This window comes from Papaver somniferum, unplaced genomic scaffold (genome assembly GCF_003573695.1).
Source record: "Papaver somniferum cultivar HN1 unplaced genomic scaffold, ASM357369v1 unplaced-scaffold_115, whole genome shotgun sequence".
NCBI lineage: Eukaryota > Viridiplantae > Streptophyta > Magnoliopsida > Ranunculales > Papaveraceae > Papaver > Papaver somniferum.
Genome location: NW_020620492.1, coordinates 769,815 through 783,615, shown reverse-complemented (window position 1 = coordinate 783,615; position 13,801 = coordinate 769,815). Strand labels below are relative to the sequence as shown.

Below are 13,801 nucleotides of genomic sequence, written 5' to 3'. Positions count from 1 at the left end.
AGACACCGCAGCAACCATTCACGTTGCTAATTCCTTGCAGGCATTCAAAAGCCAGAGGAAACTAAGTAACGAAGAGCGGTGTCTATATATGCGAAATGCTCAAGGAGTGGAAGTTAAAGCCATTGTGAATGTGCGACTAACGCTGCATTCCGGAAATTTTTTGGATCTTTTTGATGTTTTTTACGTACCTACTGTAAGAAGATGTTTAATATTAGCTGGTAGGCTCGACTCTAATGGCTTTTCCACTAGTAGAAAAATGATGATCCGTAACAGTTAAAAACTGTTACTGTATTATTTCCGTAACAGTTTTAGTTTTTTCTGCGGTGTTACTAAAGCCCCTGTTACGGAAAGTTTATAAAACCTGTTACGGAAAGGCTATTGAAAAATGACTCATAAATTCTAAAACTATTACTGTTGGTAGTTTTCAGTAACACTTTATAAAAATATATGTTACTGAATAATTTCTATTGTAACTATTTTACATAAAATCGTTACCGTTAGCAGTTTATTGTAACATGTTTGGGAACAAACTGTTGCTATTGTTTGAGTAACCGTAACAGTTTTTATTGAAACTGTCATAAAAACTGACAGTTTTTACTGACTACCATCACCTCCACCACTAGCGCCACCACTACCTCCACCACCAGCACTGCCACAACCATCAACACTAGCATCTCCACAACCGTCACCACCATGTCCGCCGCGTCCACTACCATGAGTTGGTCTTCTTGGACATGAAATATAAATTCTATAAAAGTACACTTCACAAGATTCGACCTTGAGACCTATTGCATTAATTATAACTCTTGAACCACTCTTCCATGTTTTCCTTTTGTTTAATGTTATCCAAATAAAATATTTACTCTCATTAGACAGTAAACTATACCTCCACCACCTTCGTCGTCACACCACGCAACTACAACACAATTTATATTTTTAATATTCCTACATATTTTTACAACTTGTTTATTATTTTGTATTATATTCGATTTTTTCTCAAACCTTAGGTAACCATCAGTACGAGCCATGGCTAGATCTCGTGCTTAGAACTAAATCAAGATGTTAAATTAATGTCAGTCCATAAGTAGTTATTTTTTTGAACCGAATACCCAAAAACTAGTTATACAAATAAATAATTTACAAAAATGTCACGATAATGTCAACTATGGTAACATATTAAACATGTTGCAGTAACATAGATATATAGTAACATTTAGTTTAAAAAACGTTACGATAATGCCAACTACGGTGACATATTAAATATGTTACGGTAACATAGGTATATAATAACAGTTGGTTTAAAGAACTGTAATGGTAGTGTCGACATACGAAATATGTTATAGTAACATGGGTATATAGTAACACTTACTATAAAAACAGTTACAATATACAACCTGGATAACATTATGTAACACTTCTTACGAAAAGTGTTACTGTTATTTAACTATCTAACATTTAGTAACAGGCATTTTACGAACTGTTACTTTATAAAAGTTTGAACTGTTACTAAATGTCACTTTTCTACTAGTGTTCTTTTTCTGTCGGTGGTGGTTGTTTCAGTATGTATCATAAATCTCAGCTGGTTGGTTTTGGGCCAAATGTGGATAATCTTTACAAGTTAAATGTTGATCTCAGTTTTGTAAATTTAGTGGTGTGTATGAATGTTGATACTTCTAAAGGCACCAAAAGAAGATTAAGTTCAGATAACTCTTCCATGTTGTGGCATCAACGTTTGGGACATATATCTAAAGAACGAATAGAAAGACTTATAAGGGAAAATATTCTTCCAAAGCTGGATTTTTCAGATTTTAGCACTTGTATTGCTTGTATTAAAGGAGAACTTGTGAAACCTAGAAAGAAGACAACAATACGAAGCCGAGATTTGCTTGAAATCGTGCATACAGACATATGTGGTCCCTTTTCTATTCCTGCTAGAGGTGGGCAGCGATACTTCATCACATTTATAGAAGATTATACTCGCTACGGGTATGTCTATCTTATTAAGGAAAGGTCTGATGCTCTTGAAGCTTTCAAAACTTACAAGGCAGAAGTTGAAAGTCAAACTGACAAGAAGCTTAAAGTGCTCAGATGTGACAGGGGAAGTGAATACTACGGAAAGGCATACTTTTTTGGAGAATTTCATGGAAAATTACTGGATTTTCTTCGAGAACATGGAATTGTGCCTCAATTCACCAATTCTGGATCACCAGAGCAAAATGGGGTAGCAGAACGGCGAAACAGAACCTACAAAGACATGGTTCGTACTATGTTATGCAATTTTAGTCTATCTGAGTCCTTTTGGGGAGAAGCCCTACGGACAGTTGCATACATATTGAATCGTGTTCCTACTAAAGCAGTACCAAATACTCCTTATGAACTGTGGACAGGTAGAAAGCCTAGTGTAAATCATTTTCATGTTTGGGGTTACGCAGCGGAAGATAAGATGTATAATCCTTTAGAAAAATATCTTGATTCTAGCACTACAAGTTGTTTCTTTGTTGGTTACCCAAACAGATCAAAGGGATACAGTTTTTATTGTCCATCTAGACCTTTCGAAATAGCAGAAACTAATAATGCTAAGTTTCTAAATAATCCACTTTTATTGTCCATCAGCGGGAGTGAAACTCGACAAGTTGTGTTTGAAGAAGATGTTGAAACTTCAGTTCAAAAGGAATCCACTATTGATGTTCAAGAATCATCTAAAGCTGCAGAAAAGGGTGAAATAGTTCTCCGCAGATCTGCTAGACCGAGAAAAACCGTCGTAAAACCTAGATTTAGTACTTTCATGGTAGAATCAGATGGAATTATTGATGATTTGGAAGAACCATTAACATATTCACAAGCAGTGAATGGAAACAATTCGCGCTCTTGGCTTCCAGCCATAGATGAAGAATTAGAATCAATGGATAAGAATGAAGTATGGGATATGGTGGATCTTCCAGAAGATGCAACAACAGTTAGATGTAAATGTATTTTAAAAATAAAACATAATGCTGATGGGAGTATCGAAAGATTCAAGGCGAGACTTGTTGCGAAGGGGTATACTCAAGAACCAGGTGTTGATTATGAAGAAACCTTTTCTCCTGTTTCCAAGAAAGATTTCTTTAGAGTTATCACGGCATTGGTAGCTCATTTCGATCTGGAATTGTTTCAAATGGATGTGAAAACAGCCTTTTTTAATGGTGATCTAGATAAGAAAATTTATATGCTACCACCAGAAGGTTTAGCATCTAAAGATCAAGAGGGAAAAGTCTGTTTCTTGAAGAAATCTATACACGGGCTGAAACAAGCTTCTAGGCAATGGTATATGAAATTTGATCAAGTAATATCCTCATTTGTTTTGTTTAAAACGTGGAAGATAGGTGTATATACCTGAAAACTAGTGGGAGCAAGTTTATCTTTCTGATTCTCTATGTTGATGATATCTTGCTTGCTACTAATGATCTTCACATGTTGTATGATACTAGGAATTTTCTCTCAACTAACTTTCAGATGAAATACTTTGGAGAAGCTTCTTATGTTTTAGGTATAAAGATAAGCCATGATAGAAACAGGGGTTTGTTAGGTTTATCTCAAGAAGCCTACGTCAATAAAGTTTTCAAGAGGTTTGAAATGCAGAATTATGCAGCGGGTGAAGAACCTATTGTTAAAGGTGACCTTATTAACAAACTTCAGTGTCCAAAATCATATTTTGAGAGGAGCCGTATAGATTCGAAACGGTATGCATCAACAGTTGGTAGCTTAATATACGCCATGATTTACACCCATCCGAATATAAGCTTTGTGGTTGGTATGTTAGGATGCTACCAGCACAATCCATGAGAACCTCATTGGAAGGCGGTGAAGAAAGTGTTTCGATACTTGTAGCGAACAAAGCATTTTCAGCTTGTTTACAGAAGAACGAAAGTATTGGAAGTTGAGTGTTATTCTGATTCTGATTTCCTAGGTTCATATAGTCTGAAATCTACTTCAGGCTATGTTTTTATGTTTGCTAATGGTTCTATATCATGGAGAAGTGTGAAGCAATCAATTCAGGCTCAATCTACTATGGAAGAAGAATATATTGCTTGTTATGAGGCAACTACTCAAGCTGTTTGGTTAAGAAACTTCATGAGAGGCCTTCTAGTTATAGATACAATATCTAGATCTATGAAGTTTTATTGTGACAACCAAGATGCAATAAGTTTTGCTAAAGACGGTCAAGGAACAGGAAGAGTAAGACACATAGATATCAAGTATTTGTTGGTTAGACGCAAAATCAAGGATCGAGAAATCGTTCTTTCTCACGTTTCATCCGAACGCATGCTTGCAGATCATATGACTAAAGGTTTGAGTCCTAAAATATTCAAAGAGCATGTTTCATCTATGAGTGTTTTTAATCTCTTTTAATTGTAAAACTGAAGCATGTATGTTTTTTGGTTGCATATATAATCAAATCAACTTCAGTTTACATATCAACATCTTTTATTTAATTATGTATTGTTGTAGTGTCTTAAGTGATGCGTTGGCATATCTCTATTGAGATCAAAAGAATGTTGTAGTCTTCTGATGACATTGGCAGATCTCTTTTGAGATCATAAACATGTTGTAATTTCTTGAATGAGACAGTGGCAAGCCCTCCCTTTTGAAATCATAAGGAAGTTTGTTCTATGAGGCATAAAGAGATTTATTTTGGGATACTAATCTTAATTTCCTAAGTATACCAGTAAAGATTAACTCGAGATTGATAATCCGCCTAGTTTTCTGATTATGGAAATTATCTATGTATCTTTTAAATGGTATATGGTTCTTCATTGTCGAAATCTAGCGTACTGTTGGTCTCAAGGATAAGGTTATACATGAAATTTTACTCATTGGTAAAAATTATTGTTTTCTAAATTTGGTGGCCGCCTACAGTTTTGCAACTTGCTAATCCATGTCTGTTTTTGAAATGATTTTCTGGAAAAACTAAAAGGTTTTATTGCTAACCAAAGTGGGAGATGTTAGACTTTGTGTTGGTTTAGCAGTAATACATGCTTTGTGGTTTAACTAATCTGGGTTAGCATTAATCCTAATCAGTGAGTAATGCTATGTATCGTTTATCTTGTTTTTAAGATAAGGAATATCATATTGGTTGATATCTTATATTGTAGGATTGTTTTTCAACTTATGATGGTAGGTTGATTGACACATGTTCTACTTAGCATGAGGTGGACTCCACTCTAGATCTTGTTTAAAAAGAAAACTTACTTCATCATTCAAGAACAAGAAAAGATAAAAGTGGAAGTTTACCTAATTGCAGTAACAGCTAAGGTTTACAAGCTTTCATGATCTATTGTTTTCTTATAAACTAAGGTATGTACTTAAATTTCCTATCTATTGACATGAAGATATAAAATATGTGATCCTAAAGCATATAAAGAATAGTATATCAGTAGGAGTGTTAACTATGTTTACTAGAAGAACCTTTATAGATAATAATAAAGTAGTAAACATGATTAAGGGAGCTGATTTCTAACAAATTGGACTTAATCTTTTAAGTTTTATAAGAACATATTAACATTGTCTCCAACTTTTCGTTGTATCAGTAAGGTAATATCTACATTGAATTAATATTTATGAGGAATATCTTATTCTTCATACATGTTTCCGACTTGTTCGTCGGCACCTTTTTTTTCGTTGTCGCTATCATAGAATCCGACTAGTTCGTCGGTAAGTATCCATTCTTTCATAGTCACTCTCATTTCATCGGAGGAATAATAATTAAAGAAATAGAGAAAAAAAAAAATTAAAGACCACTAGCAAGGATTACTCTTTATACCAATCCTTCCTACATATACAGAAGCAAAACACATCTAATTTCATTACCAAGCAAACAACTTCAATTTACTTCCCAAAACACTTTCTTCTCATATCCATTTACTTCTACTGAAATGGCGACCAAATCCTCAACCTTAGCTTCATTTTTGATGGTTCTTGTATTTGTATGTGTGATTGCCGATTATGCAAATGCGAGCTCATTCAAAGTCTGGAGGGGGCATGGTTGCAACGGACACAGTGCAGTGATAAACGGTTGTGGATGCTTCAATATTCCAGATGGCCTTTTCGGGGGTTATCGTTTTACTTTCACCGGACAACCAGCTAAGGTTTACAGTCACCGTCATTGCCAAGGACATGTCCTAAACCGTTTTCACCAACATATACGCAAGTGTCAACCGTTTGGATTCAGAAGTATCTGAATTTTGTGTCATTGATTCATGTATCGATCAATATATATAAAGAGATCCAGGACCTCTTCGTTCATACCTCAGCATGTACGAGAAATAAGTACTTAATGTTGTCATTTATGTTTTCTTGTATGGTTTGATTCCTTTCATGTGTGTATTTTGATGTACTTGATTTATAACTGAAATAATGGTCGGGCAACTATTATTTTTGGTTTCTAAGTCTCTGAAATAATGGTCGGTGTATAAAATATGATATCAAAGACTTAATGAAAGAACATAGAACTAAACTCAAAAAATACTTCTCTTAATTTATATAATTCGACTCATGGATTAACAACCTATTTATATATTTAACAAACTTGACTCTCAAGCAATAAATACTTTCCTAACATAACCAAACTCATATAAAGACTATTTTAGAAAATTCTCACGTAAACAAACTCTAAAACCAGTAAAACTTGCAACCCAAGTTTACTTCTAAAAAACCGTACCACCGTGTCAACCAAACTAGTTGATCCATTCACATCGTGTCAACTGTCCCAGTTGATCCAACCATACTTTGTCAACTTTTACAGTTGATCCAAACTGCTTTATTCATACTGGATCAACAAACCATGTTGATCCCTTCGATCTTCTTCATATTATCTTGGTTTATTCTTCAACATCCTCCCTTAAACCAAGATACTATTTGCTAATCATTCCCAATTTTCCACGCAAGTAGATAAAAACATTAGACTTTAAAGACTTGGTGAAATATATGCAACTTGTTCCTTACTTTCACAAAATTCCACAACTATCTCCTTATTGCTGACAAGCTCTCTTATGTAATGATACTTGATATCAATGTGCTTACTTTTTACATGAAGCGCATTATTCTTAGTTAATGAAATTGTAGACTTGTTATCACAAACTATTGTTGTAGGTATTTTCTGCTCTTGAAATAATGACTTCAGCATCATTCTCAACCACACAAATTGTGTAGCACAGTTGCTAGCAGTTATGTATTCAGCTTCTGTTGTAGATAATGCAACAACTTGTTGCTTCTTAGATGACCAAGAGAAAAAACTTGTTCCTAACTGAAATCCATAACCAGATGTGCTCTTTCTTCCTTCTGTATCTCCATCCAATCACTGTCACTGAAACCAACTAATTTTGGATCTTCTGAGACAGTATAAAAAATTCCCATGCTAGTTGTTCTTTTAACATATTCATAATACGTTTTACAGCTTGTAAATGTGAATGTCTAGGAGATTCCATAAACCTACTAACCAAACCAACTGCATACATGATATCAGGTCTTGTAGCAATCAAATATCTCAGACATCCAACAAGACCCTTAAACTCTGTTGAATTCACAAGTTCTCCTGACCCTTCTCTTGTCAACTTCATTCTCTCCTCTACTGGTGTTAAAATTGGATTATAATTATCCATCCTGCAACGCTTTAGTATTCCTTCTACATACCTTTGTTTATTGATAAAAATTCCTATTTCATTTTTTTGTACTTCTATGCCAAGAAAATATGACATCAAACCGAGATCTGTCATCTCAAACTTCTTCACCATATCTGTGACGTCCTGGAAAAAATTTCCCTTCCGATCCGCCGTGGAGTTCGTTCAATTGGAAAGTTCCAAATTCTTTTGGGGTGAAAACAGTTTGTAAACAAGAGTAAGGTTATGATTTATCAAACAATTCATGAAAGTTTTATTAATATTTATCAAAACAGTTAATTGAAAAGTGTGGAATACAAGATATCAGCCACACGATAAATCTTACAAGATAGCTGACATTAAACCATTTAAATATAATTCACACTTATCTAGTTCAAATATTCTTTTTACAAATAACAACATCAAGAAAAGATAATAATACTTTTTACAAATCACAATGACAAGTAAAGATAGTATCAGGTTTCACAAACTAAAACAAGTAGAAAAATACAATATCCTTTCTCACAAACCAACCCAGATACATATGAAAATATTTGAACACAAAGTGATGTACTCACTTTGACCCCCAAAGATCAATGCACCAAGCTTAAGCAAGCTTACTACCTCAAGATGACCTCAACCTCTGTGGAAAACAAAACAAAACAAAAGGGTGAGCCACATCCAAGTAGAGAGTTAACGATACGATATCATGAGTATAAGGAATGCCCAAATACAATAACGATGAAATGTCAACTCCTTTAAAGCATAAACAATGTCTTAATTTGTTGAGCACATCCAAATCGAAGTATCAAAGGACTTAATAAGCCAATACACAATCTAAATCATCTAAAACCAGTAAGTTCGCAATAATCTACTGTGAGGGTCCGAATAACCAACTGTCGAAGTTTATCAGAAAACCAACCTATCATCCCGGACGATTTTCTGCAGGTCACCATTAATATGGATTTCCCCTTGTGGGGCCGACAAACTCATCAGTAGTGTTTGTAATCAAAAGGATGCTCAACGCAGTTCATAAATAGTTCACAAACATCGTTAAATACGAGTATCGAACAAGCCATCAACAATTTTTGATTCACAAACCTTGAAATCAACTTAACTTAGATTTTTTCGCATAAAAAAAGATCATAAATACAGGTAAGTATCAAATCATAGAGTTGGGCAAACCTCAAAATCAATAAATGCATCAAATCAATGAATTTGTGCAATAAAATCCGTTTTAAGCCTCTAGTTTTCAAAACATACCATGGGTTACATTTCAAATCAAAACTAGATAAACCTTATCATTTTGGAAACAACAAAAGACTTCCTTTCACATAAAAATCAAATAGTTCAGATAACAAGAGATGTACGCATAAGACAACAGTAAAACATTTCTAAAATTCAAATTGCATAGTTTGTGTTCAAAAATTTGTGTAGACTTCATTACACAACGAAAATGAGTGATTCTTATCTCATTTTAAAGAAGCAAGAATAAGGTATCATATAAAAATTATTATAAAAAACAAAAAGTTAAAGAACAGGTCTAAACCACGCTTGAAAAGTCTGACAGTAAATTGTCTATAGAAAACCAACAGTTTTGTTAGTCGACATTCAAAAATTCACTCAGACTTTATTATTCATCGAAATTGATTCATTATTAGCCCATTTTAAGGAAGAGAAGATAATATTTCACATAAAAATTGTAAGAAAAATTAATTAGTTTTATAGCTATGCCAAATTATCTCAACAAAACAGGACAGAAGTCAAGCTCTTCAGAAATAGGAGTTTCTGCGGTCTATATTTGAAAATTCGTATAAAGTTCGTTACAAAGCGAAATTAAGTGAATTTGGTACCGTTAGAAATCTAAGAAACCGAAATTTAACATAAAAATGATAACTAAGAGTAATAAGGCACATACTTATGTTTAAACATCTTGATAAAATAGGACAGATATGCAGTTTTTCCGAAATTTCAGTTTTAGTAGTATGCACTCAAAATTTTGTGCAAAATTCATTTTACAATAAAATTTAACAAACTTGGTCTCGTTAGAAATCTAAGAGAGTCATATTAAACATAAAAATAATAATATAAGGTTTTGAGGTACATATCTGTATGAAAACATCATGACAAACGGGACAGGATTACCCTTTTTTTCAGAAATTTAAGTTTCTTTTCTTAAACACATGATGTGCTATCTTAAAAACTCTATCTAAGACTTGATTTTGACAAAACTCAGAACTTGAATGAATATCAAATGAAATGAATAAATAACAAGTTCATGAACAAGTTGAATTAATCAAGGAGTAAGAATCAACATTAGGGTAACTTTAGTTTAAATTGAAATCAAGAGAAAATAAAGATCAATTCCATTAAATAGAGAGTATCCATGGATAATTTTTATAAGTAATAGAGTTTAAATATAAAATTCTAAGAAAACCCAAACTTCTCATGAACCCTAAAATCAAGTTCAAGAAGAACAAGTATGAATTTGTTGAAAACATTACAAATTCATCACATAAAGTATCATGAGAGAATGAACAAGATTGAATTTCATTGTATATGAAATCATAAAATCAAAATAATGAGAATCAATCCAAAGCAGTTTCAAAGAAGAGTTTTTCCTCTACCTTTTGTGCAATAGAAACTCCAAAGCAACCAATCCGAATTAAACCACCAAACGGTTGTTAAATCAAGCATCAAAATCAAGTTTTTGTGATAGAGTTTTTCTTTTGTTTGCTGTAGGAAGGAAGATAAATCAAGAGTAAAAGAAAATACTTGTTTCTGTAATGAAAATCAAGAGAAAATGTTTATTAAGGAAGATAAAAAGTCTAAAATTCCCTTCTTTTAACTTAAAATTGACACATACCCATAGCAGGTGCGAGTTTAAAAACTCTATTAATGTCCGTTCACACTATGGGAAGGCTCACACAAAGAGAAATATTATTTCTCAGGCAAATTTCAAGTGTTCCGCAAACGAAACACAGCTAGGTTTCACACTCCACATTGTGCTACTCCTAGTCTTCCAATCCAAATGAATTGGGCTTGCACACTAAAACTTTATATGAAATATAGAGTATGCTCATGTGGACATATTATAAATCATTTCTTAATGAAATAAGAATCTATTCTTGTATACCAAGCACGTGGTGCTTGTTTCAAACCATAAAAAGTTTTGTTTAGCTTGTATACTTCATTCTCCTTCCCCTCCATAATGTAACATGCTGGTTGTTCAACATAAACTTCTTCTTCCAATACTCCATTCAAGAATGTTGATTTCACATCCATTTGAAATATGTTCCACTGCTTTTGTGCAGCTAAAGCAATTATCATCCTTACTGTATCAAGTCTCGCAACTGATGCAAATACTTCTTCGTAATATACTCCTTGTTTTTTTCTATATCCCTTAGCAACTAATCTTGCTTTCAGTTTATCTACTTCACCATTTGACTTGTATTTTTTTTTTTGTAAAACCATTTAACAGCAATGGGTTTCTTACCTGGTGGAAGTGTAGTAAGTTCCCAAGTGTTATTCTTCTCAATTGACTTCAATTCTTTATTCAGGGCTTGAATCCATCCTTCTTCTTTAGAAACCTCTTCATAGGCTACAAGATCACAATCTCCAAATAATGCAAAATTCACTACATCATCATCAGTATCTTCATCATCTCTTGATAAAACATAATCATTCAACCTAGTAGGTATGAAATATTTCCTTTTTGTTCTTGTAGTTTCTTGTTCAGGTATTGATTCTGTTCTTACTTCTTCATGATGTTCTCCAACATTGTCTTGAGTTTGCACTTGTTCTTCTACTACTATTGGAACTGTTCTGACATCAGTAATATGTGGATCAACATTCCTTGTTGACCCAGAATTTGGATCAACATTCCTTGTTGACCCATTATTTCAATTCCATTGTGAATCTTCATCAAATATCACATCATTGCTTGTGATTATCTTTCCAGTTTCTGGATTGAATAATTTGTACCCTTTGGTAACTGAACTGTAACCAACAAGAATACACTTTTCACTGTTTTCATCCAATTTCTTCCTAAGTTCTTTAGGTACATGTGCATATGAAATGCATCCAAAAATTCTCAGATGTCTTACACTTGGTCTTGTACCTTTCCAAGCTTCTTCTGGTGTCATATTGTTTAAGTTATTTATAATACATCTGTTGAATAAGTACACAGCTGTATCAACTGCATAACCCCAGAAACTCTTTGGTAAGTCTTTTGTTCTTCTTATAGTTCTTGCCATCTCCATTATGGTTTTATTCTTCCTTTCTGCAACTCCATTCTGTTGTGGTGTATATCTTGCAGTTAATTGATGTTGAATGCCATGCTCTTCCAGAAAACTGTCAATAACAGTATACTCTTTACCTCTATCAGTTCTTAAAATCTTACCAATTTGTTTCTCAGCATAAGCTTTAAAACTTCTAAAGGCTTGAAATGCATCACTCTTATGTCTAAGTAAATATACCCATGATTTTATACTAAAATCATCAATGAAAGTTATAAAGTAATTGTTACCTCCATGTGATGTTACTTCAATAGGACCATATAAGTCACTATGAACAATCTCCAGCTATTGTTCTGCTCTTTTTGCTTTATATACTGGGAATGGATCTCTGTGTTGCTTGCCAAAGATGCAATTCTCACATCTTGATTCAGGAAATTCAATAAAAGGTAAACCAGATACCATCTCTTTCTTTGCTAAAATTTATAAACTGTTAAAGTTTACATGACTCATTCTCTTGTGTCATAACCAAGAATCAATATGTACATGAGTACTATAACAACTTTCTCTTTGATGCTGAATGTTTAATGGAAACAATCCATTCTTTGTCATTTGTCTTCTTGAATTAAGTCTTCTAAAACGATCGCGAATTGAACAAATACCATTGAATATGTTCATAGAATATCCTCTTTCTGATAACTGGTTTATGCTTAAAAGATTTTTATGCAAGCCTGATACATAAAACACATCCATTATATATGTTTTAGTACCATTCTTCAGAACTATTCTAATTCTTCATTTTCCTATAACTGGAATTGTAGAATTATTTCCAAATTTCACAGATGAACGTACTGATTCATCAAGATTATCAAACATCTCTCTTCTTCCACAAATATGATTGTTGCAACCTGTATCTTGATACCACTTATGTTGAGGCTGTTCTTCAGGTGTATGGCAATCCAACGACATATTCTCAGTTTTCTTTTCTTCTTCTTCTTCTTCTTCTTCTTCTTGACTTTCTGCAATATTATCTTTAAAATTTTCCTTGTAGTTATTAGATGTTGTACTTCTAGGTTTTTTTACACTCAACAGAAAAGTGTCCAAAATCTCCACAGTTATAACACTGAATTTTTGATCTATCAACTGGTTTTCTTCCTTGATAACCTCCAGTATTAGATCTCCCTCCATTGTTATATCTTCCTTGAAAACTTCCAGCATTAGGTTTTCCTTGATTGCTTCTCCAGCTAACTTGACTCTGAAGTGCCTCTTCAACGCAGCAGCTGTTTTCTCTAGCAATATTTGTTCATAAGCTTGTAATGAACCCAACAACTCATCAAGAGTCATAGTTACAAATGTGTTGCATTCCTCTATAGCAGTAACCTTTGATTCAAACTTCTCAGGCAAGCTTCTTAAGATCTTCTCTACAATGGATGAATCTTCTATAGTATCTCCATTAACTTTAATCTCATTGACAAGATTCAGTGTCTTTGAGAAAAACTCTGATATTGTTTCAATTGTCTCCATCTGCAATAATTCATATTTTCTTTTCAAGGTTTGTAATCTAACCTTCTTGACCTTGTCAGATCCTTGATAGTAACTTATCAATCCATCCCATGCTCTTTTAACTTCTTTAATGTATATAACTCTATCCATGAGAGATTCATGAATACCTTGATGAAGAATATACGTAGCTTTAGAATTCTTCTTTCTGTTTTCACTTAATAGAGTTTGCGCAGCTCCTTCAAGTACTACTCCTTCTGCTGGTTCTATATAACCATCTTTCACGATACCCCATACCTCTTGGTATATGAAAATATTCTCCATCTGCAACCTCCAGTGTTCAGCGTTTTTACCTTCAAACACCTGTACCTTAATTGAACTTAACTCGTTATCAACTCCAACTTAACAACTCATACCCACAACCCTAGAATC

The 13,801-nt window shown here is 33.4% G+C and overlaps 1 protein-coding gene across 1 annotated transcript; it reads right to left on the bottom strand.

Moving 5' to 3' along the window:
- Positions 1-12,664: 12,664 nt before the first annotated feature.
- LOC113329071 lies at positions 12,665-13,522 on the bottom strand. The gene has a single exon (XM_026576041.1). The coding sequence runs from the start codon at positions 13,520-13,522 to the stop codon at positions 12,665-12,667; it is 858 nt and encodes a 285-aa protein (XP_026431826.1).
- Positions 13,523-13,801: the final 279 nt, after the last annotated feature.

Excerpts from the sequence above, each read along its gene's own strand:
- LOC113329071 (XM_026576041.1), bottom strand. The coding sequence starts at position 13,522 with ATGGATAGAGTTATATACATTAAAGAAGTTAAAAGAGCATGGGATGGA.